We start from the raw sequence: 8,547 nt of genomic DNA on the forward strand, positions 1-8,547 counted from the left end.
GCCAGAGGACAGATTCCCTACTCCCGTTAGGAGCCGTTAACTGTTAACTAGGGGTGGGGCTACTCAGGGAGAACTGGAGTTTAAAAAGCCAGCTTCTAAGCAACCAGAGGAGCTAGCGAACAGGAGCAGCTAATGGGGGAGTTTTGTGAGAGAGTTCTCCGGGGGAAGGAGGAGCAACTATGTTACCCTTGGGATGAGTTTGTTGTTTTAGTTTATTGTGTGCTTGCTACTTGATTGAAGTATAGTGTGTGGTCTGTTTGGGGGGCCATTTGCTGAGTCTAACAGCCTGCTAGGCAAGGCTGAGAGCATCTTAATGAGCCTTTGATCCCTAAGCCCTTCAGGATCATTAACGGGGGGGCGGAGGGGCAGGGCTACTTGGACAACAAGGGGCTTAAGAAAATAGCTCCTAAGCAACGCGAGCAGCTAGCGAACAGGAGCAGTTAATAGGAGTTTTGCAAGGGAGTAGGAGAACCAGATAACACCTGATTAACATTCTCTGAATTTAGGCAATAAATGCCCCCTCCCCTCCCAAAAAAGCTGCAGAGGTAAAAAGAATGCATGCAGAAATACAGCAGCAGAGTGGGGGCTATCCAGTTCATTGGACTGAATGCAGCATGTATGATTTACCTCTCTTGTGGGCAGTTGGCATATGTGTGCATTCAGTACAGGGAGCTTATAGCCCTCAGAGACCAAGTACGGGCTTTGGAGACCAGAGTGGCTGAACTGGAAGAGCTAAGGGAGACAGAGGTACATATATGAGACTTCGTGGTACACCCCTAACCTCTGTGCTGTTGAGGAGGGTGAAAGTCTTGGGGAAGGAGAACATCAAACTAGAGCAAAGGGAAACGATCCCATAATTGGGACCCTCCTTCCAGAAGAAGTCATGATGTCCTCTTTTACTGAGGACTCCTCTCCGGGGAAGGAATCCCAGTTATTAGGAAGAGACAGTTAATAGTAATGGGAGATTGGATCATTAGAAATATAGATAGTTGAGTTTGTGATGACCAGGAGAAGCGCATGGTGAATTGCCTGACGGGTGTGAACGTTGCAGATTTCTCGAGACATCTAGACAGGCTTATGTGCAATGCTGGGGAGGAACCGGTGGTCGTGATACACATAAGTACCAATGACATTGTGAAAAGTAGGAGAGAGTTCCTGCAGTTCTGCCTGTCTAATTGGCTCTGCGCATGGAACTGGAAGCAACCATGGAGGTCCTGGGCTTTAATGTCTTACTTAGCAGCCTAAATTTGGCCTCCAGGACCTCCATGGTTGCTTCCAGTTCCATGAGCAGAGCCAGTTAGACAGGCAGAACTGCAGGATCTCAATGCAGGGATGAGACAGTGATGTAGGGATGAGAGTTTAGGTTTATTAGGAGTTAGGGAACCTTTTGGGAAAGAAGGAGCCTATAAATGAAGGATAGGCTCCACCTAAACCAAAACAGAGCCAGAGTGCTGGCGTGTAAAATTTAAAAGGTTATAGAGGAGTTTTTTAACTAAGGGGTGGGGGGAAGCTGATAGTTGCGGAGGAGCACATGTATTATAAGGGAGGCTCTATTAATGGGGATTCTCTGTATCCTAGTAAAGAGGAGAGGGTAGAAGTTGATAAAGTACAGGAAGGAACTGAAGAAACAGTCGAATGGAAGAGTGCCATTCAATTTCATCACAAGTAAAAAGTGACAAATTTAATAAATGCTTATATACAAATGCTAGAAGTCTAAATAATAAGTTGGGCAAACCTAAGTGCCTGCTATTAAATGGGGATATTGATATAATAGGCATCATAGAAACTTGGTGGAATGATGATAATCAATGGGACATGGTAATACCAGGGTACAAAATACATTGGAATGACAGAGTAGGTTATGGTGGTCGGGGAGTGGCACTATCTATGAAGAAAAGCATAGAGTCAAATATAGTAAAAATCCTTACATGAATCAAATAGTACCATAGAATCTCTATGGATAAAAATTCCATCGTTAAATAATAAGAGTATAGCAGTAGGAATATACTACCAACCCCACCTGACCCAGGATGGTGATGGTGAAATGCTCCAGGAGATTAGAATGGTTATAACGAGAGAGAACTCAATAATAATAGTGGATTTATACTGTCTTCATATTCACTGGGTACATGTCCCCTCAGGATGGGATGCTGAGATAAAGATTCTAGACCAATGTTTCTCAAAGTCGGGCCGCCGCTTGTTCAGGGAAAGCCCCTGGCGGTCCGGGCCGATTTGTTTACCTGCCGCGTCCACAGGTTCGGCCCATCGCAGCTCCCACTGGCCGCGGTTCGCCGCTCCAGGCCAATAGGGGCTGCGGGAAGCAGCGTGGGCCGAGGGATGTACTGGCCACCCTTCCCGCAGCCCCCATTGGCCTGGAGCGGCGAACCGCGGCCAGTGGGAGCTGCGATGGGCCGAACCTGTGGACGCGGCAGGTAAACAAATCGGCCCGGACCGCCAGGGGCTTTCCCTGAACAAGTGGCAGACCGGCTTTGAGAAGCACTGTTCTAAACAACATTGACTGCTTCTTGGAGTAGCTAGTCCTGGTACCCAAAAGAGGAGAAGCAATCATTTGATTTAGTCCTAAGTGCAGCATAGGATCTGGTCTAAGATGTGAATATAGCTGAACTGCTCAGTAATAGCGATCGTAATGTAATTAAATTTAACATCCTTATGGGAGGGAAAGTACCAAAGAAGCCCACCACAGTAGCATTTAACTTCAGAAAGAGGAACTACACAAAAATGAGGGAACCAGTTAAATGGAAATTGAAAGGTCGTCACAAGTGAAATGGCTGCAAGCTGCATGAAAACTTTCTTAAAACACCATAATAGAGGCTCAAATTAAATGAATACCCAAATTAAAAGCATAGAGCACCCAAAAAGTGCCACCATGGCTAAAGAGAGTAAAAGAGGCAGTTAGAGACAAAAAGACATCCTTTAAAAATTGGACGTCAGATCCTACTGAGGAAAATAGAAAAAAGCGTAAACTCTGGCAAGTCAAGCGTAAAAGTATAATTAAGCAGGCCAAAAAGAATTTGAAGAGCAACCAGCAAAAGACACAAAAACTAACAGCAAAGATTTTTTTTAAAGTGCAATCAGTGGGGCCACTTGAATGATCGCGGTACTAAAAGTGCACTCAAGGAAGACAAGGCCATTGTGGAGAAGCTAAAAATATTCTTAGCATTTTCAACTGCCTCTTTCAATTAAAAGGAACTTAGCTTTTGGTTTCTTTGTGAAGCATAGCTCTACATAAATAAGTACTAGATTATTGTCTCACGGACCTTTAGGTGAGTTTTTCTTCATTCAGCCAAGACTTACACTTATTCAACATTAAATAATATGGACATGAATTTTGGAGACTATTGGTGTCCCACAAGTTACTGTGGAAGGCCGATCATGTGATCCTCTTCTCTTTTGGGTCTGCCCTTAGCTCTGCTTGCTTCCTTTTTTAAAAATAGCAATATAAATCTCTCTATATCAGGGCATGCTCCAACTGTTAACTCATGGGATGTGGGAAGAAACTCCTTAAATGGACAAATCTTTTCCATAATTGTGTATTACTGGGTTTCTTGCTGCTTCCTTTGAAACACATGGTATTGGTCACTGTCAGAGACCGGATACAGGAGTAGTAGACATTCTATTGGCCTGATCAGTATAGCAGTGTCTGACTGGTGTCCAAAAGATTTAGCTCCCCAGCACCCATTTTGTCCTTCCCTTCTCTCTCCTCAAAAAGTCTTTCAGAACAAAAGGGCCTTGCAGCATGGCCTGATAGTCAATACATTTTGTTTTTGGCAAAATGAAGCAGGAAGCAAAGTTTACAGTCAAGGGATTTTAACTCAGAATGTCCCATCTATAGCATCCTCACAGTTAAACCTGTGGGGTTGTAATCTGTAGTGCCTCAAAAGATCTGGCTTTATAAGTTAAAACCAGCACATTCTAATTACATTTGGAAATTAATAGGAAGCCACTGCAAGTTGGGGAGGGATAGCTCAATATTTTGAACATTGGCCTGAGCATTGGCCTGCTAAAGCCAGGGTTGTGCGTTCAATCCTTAAGGGGGCCATTTAGGGATCTGGGGCAAAAATCTGCCTGGGGAGTGGTTCTGCTTTGAGCAGGGGGTTGGACTAGATGACCTCCTGAGGTCCCTTCCAACCCTGACATTCTATGATTCTAAGTTGCAGAGCACAGGAATATTGTGCTTCCTGCAAGAGATACTTTCTAACAAACTGTCTGCTGTATTCTGCACCAACTGTATTTAAATGTGATAGGAAACAATTCTTTCTTTTATGTCCTGATCCGAATTTATCTGAGGAGTTAAAAGAATGGTTTGAATAGAGAAAAAAGCCCGTGGTGTAAGGGGTGTCTTACATTAAAGATCCTTGTAAGTGGGAGAAGGGTGTTTGACTCCCGTGAGTCAGTATAAAACTCTTAACACTTTTTTGTAGTTTTTCCTGGTTAATGTCATCCATACACATTTTAAAATTGGTAAATATATTTATTGAAAACTGGTTTTAATATATGGTTATAGAAAAAAAATTAGTCAATAGTTTATTTCTGGTATATGAAATATATGAGTCTGTTTACTCTGTATGTTTGGGAAAATAGGTTTTCTATCAGTCCTCTTATTCTAAGAGCTCTCTGAGACACTAATGGCTTAATTCAGTTTAATTTAGAACAGAGGACATGGCTAACTCTTGTTGGACTTAATAAAATGTGGAAACTTTTTTGTGTTTACCTTCTATTCAAAATTAATAAGGATATCATTTTGCATGTGATCTGATCCTGTAACAAAGTGCAAGACTTCTGGGGAAAATCTTTCATTGGTCAGTATTTTGTGTAATAGAAATTTTTCATGTTCAGCTGAATTGTTTCATAATAATAAATTAATAGTCATCTCACTTTTGTTAATCCATAGTTAGATATATTGAAGAATGCTGAGTGGGTGTTGCAGTACTTGCAGTCCAAACCTGGGTTTAAGGACCTGGAAGTGAAATTTACTTCTGGAGATGAAGGGGGAGGGGGGGGCGGGGATTAATACTGACTCATTGAAGCACTTACTTACAGTGAAATGAAACCTTTTCAGGATTTTATTAAGCAATATATTTAAATAAAATATTTTTTCTGATTGAATTCACTGCCTAATGGAAGGGTTGACTTTCTTTTTTTTTTTTTTTTTTAAACATGTACTATATATGGTTATTTATGTATGTGGAATTGGTTGTTGGGATGTCTTCAACAAAGTAATTGAAATACAGGTTTTCTTTTACAATTGTAAAAGTAGCTTGATTTAAGCAACTTAATATTTTTAGTTCATTTTGTAATAAAACACTTGAAACCCCAACCTCAGTCCTACGGCACGTACAGCATAGGATCATGGAATCATACATTGTTGTTTGTCCTGCTCGTTTTCCCATGATATCCTCACCTTGTGAAAATTCCAGACTACCTGTGTTATGGTGTCATCTACCAGGAAACACAGAAGCAAAGAACAATGAAAAGCAGTGTGTATAAAAGCAGACTCTACTCCTCAGTCCTTTAGTTTTTCTTTGCTTCTTCCTTCCTGGAATCATGGAATTCATTTTTCCACTCTTTTAAATTCAGTTCCTCCTTTTCCTTTAGTGATTTGTGAAAAACATTAGGAGATGACCACAAGAGAAGAGACAAGTCTAAATATGGTCTCTTGATCCTACTTTGATTGTACAGGTTTCCAGTGCCTCAACAATCTTGGAGAAACATCACATTCCAATGCTTCCTATATTAATTGTGCAGGCTCTCCTTGCAGGAAAATTTTTGGGGAGAACCCTTCAGGGGAACATATAACTCTTGTACTCCCATTCTTTAAAGGAAAAAGGGCTCTACCACAGATCTTTATTCCTTCTGCCCTATTGATTTGATTGCAGCTGGTCAGTCTTAGTGATGTGTCTAGTTCTGGTGTTGTTTTTGGGTCCAGTGCTGCTTTGGTTTTAGCTCTCCCCCAGTCTTTGCTGCTTGACTGCAAGTGCCCGCTGCCCCTGTGTCAGAGAGAACAGAATGTGTGGTGATACGCACATCTGGCCTTCTCTTGCACATAAAATGGCTCCTTTTGTAAGACTGCGTGTCTCAGGCCTGCTCAGTTCAATCTACCTTCTAGACACCTTGCCCCTGATTGGGAGCAGCTTTCATTACACCACTGAGTCGTTACTGTCAATGCAGGGAGTTTCCCTATGCTGTATTTCCAGGAAAAGTGTTGCAGTTTCTTCAACAATATTGCAGCAAGTTACATTCTTGGATGTTAAATTTCTTAATTTTTATGACAATGAGGTTTACGCTTATGTCAGTATGTGTTCCTCTCCTCTCCATCCCCTTTTAGGCTCTTAGATATTTAGGACTTCATGACAAAGAAATTTCTTCCCACCTCCTTGTTTTGCTTGATTTTAAAAATCCTTGAGAACTGAACTCATGAATGGGGAGCTTGAGAACTCATGCATCTTCTCCCTACAACCAAAAAGTTTATTTTTCCACTTAACATCTTCCTGCTGGGAGGCCCTCTCTAATATTCAGATATGGATGAATGGATTCTCTTTGCAGCATTCCATCCATCCAGCCCTTCCTTTGAGCAGAAGGAAAATATCCCATTTCTCTTTCTTCTTTCATTGAAGAATGGAATGTTGCACGTTAAGGAAGCTGCTCAGCTCAATCTGGGATGGGATTTTTAGTATCAGTCACTGAAAGGGTGAAGATTAGTTTATTTCCCCCTGCCCCCAGAAGGCGATGCAGGCATTGCTGTTTACCCTTCACCACAGTACAAAAGTAAGAAGAACCTCAGTGAAACCGAAAGGCAATAAACCGATAAGTGTTTGTTATAGAACACTCATCCTGTGTAACTCATTGCCACAAGATAATCATTAAGTTTAAGAGCTTTGTAGGCTTCAAAAAAAAGATTAGACACACATTTTAATGAAAATGTTGGCAATTACATAAGATATATTTTGTAAAGTTTGGAAGAGATATAAACTCAAGGATTTAAGTCAACTTTTAACTGAGGGGGGTTAGGAAGGAAGGATTCATATGCGCAGGTAATTCCATAATTTCCCATGTCAGAGTTTCTTGCAGCTGCTACTGGCAGTTAGCAGAGGGGCTACTGAAATAGATGGCCACTACTCTGATCCAGTATGGCAGTCCATTTGGGTAATTCCTGGGGTGACAAAGCCACCTTACTTGATAACACTGGCTTCTTCTGGTGAGCAATCAGCCATTCTCTTAAGATGACTTCCAATGAACACAAGCCCAGCTCGACTTAGGTTAGTCACACACACAACAGTAAGCAGTTAGAGGAACTGAGACAAAGTGGATAATTCTGCTTTTTTTTAAAAGGTCCAGAGGTATATAGTTCATTTCTTGTAGGAACTCCAGGGAAGAAGGCAAGACCATGTAAGATAAGGCATTAGTAGAAACTAAGGAGCTGAAACAATATAGATTTTGATTGTTCTCTGTTTTTTTGAAAAAAGCAACCTACGTTTATTTTTCTTCTATTTTATTTTCCTGTCATGTGACTACCACTGGCACACACGAGTGTGTGGCTCCTGACCTCTCTCCATCAGGAAGAAAGGTGTCAGAAGTGATTCTGCATCAAGTTCTGCTCCTTTTACACCTGGCAGGCAGGTTGTCCAGTTTGCTTCCTGCTTTACTTCAAACAGGAGCTGGAGCCTCTGCCTGAGAAAAACATCTTGGCCTGTTTTGTCATATAAGACTGAGCTTTTTATGAAGGAGAAAAATGAAACTAAAGAATTTTGTCAGGAAATTTAAATCCTGTTTGGATGGCAATGTTTGTTACCTTTGCTGTTACCGAAAGATTGTGAAGTAACTGATGGAGTCAGGGAGTAAATGTGGGTGTTGTATTTAAGTGTATATTGTGTATTTTTAAAGAGATTATCAAAGATGCCCACAGCCTCGGATTGGGAGCTCTTTAGTTGTAGAGTAGATGCAAACTAATTTGAAGTATTATGCTTTTAAAATGCTAATAATATAAACTATCTTCTCATAAAACTTTCCTGCTGTCTTTACTGTGTAATGATACTGTACTTTAATTTTATTCTATTTTTAAAAACTACAGATTCAGAAGCCACCAAAACACTGAAGAAAAGTTCACCAAAAGGCAGAAGAACCAGAAAGAGAGTCCAGAAGTAGAAGAACTAGAATAATGTGCTCCTCTTCTTTGCTTCGCTTTGTTTGGCTACTGTAATCTTTGCTTCTCTTTTTAATGTTTATTTTTAGAGGATTTGAAAAATGGCTATGCTGCAGTTTGTACCTTGTTTGGAAGAATAAATGTTTTATTAAAGTGTATTTGTGTACTCCATGTACAAAAATACTATCCATAAATGCAGAAGTTTTCAAGTTTTGAAGTGAGGTTGTTTTTAGTATTTGCATATATTTTATGCTTTTGAAGGAACCTGAAGAGAAGAGAAAATTGTGCCTCTTTTGCTCCTTTATGATGTAGCAAGAAAACCTGAAACTGTATTCAAATGATTTTTTTTTTCTCCTTGTTGTTATCTTAAAAATAGCAATGTCACA

At 40.7% G+C, this 8,547-nt stretch overlaps 1 protein-coding gene across 3 annotated transcripts in view; it reads left to right on the plus strand.

The window, feature by feature from the left end:
• VRK1 (VRK serine/threonine kinase 1) overlaps positions 1-8,319 on the plus strand; it is a 55,684-nt gene extending 47,365 nt beyond the window's left edge. For all 3 annotated transcript variants that reach the window (XM_054027894.1, XM_054027896.1, XM_054027895.1), the window contains one exon: positions 8,090-8,319. In XM_054027894.1, the coding sequence (XP_053883869.1) occupies positions 8,090-8,163 (74 nt within the window). In that variant the 3' untranslated portion in view covers positions 8,164-8,319. The remainder of the gene's footprint in view (positions 1-8,089) is intronic.
• The last annotated feature ends 228 nt before the right edge of the window (positions 8,320-8,547 follow it).

Source organism: Malaclemys terrapin, chromosome 4 (assembly GCF_027887155.1).
Source record: "Malaclemys terrapin pileata isolate rMalTer1 chromosome 4, rMalTer1.hap1, whole genome shotgun sequence".
NCBI lineage: Eukaryota > Metazoa > Chordata > Testudines > Emydidae > Malaclemys > Malaclemys terrapin.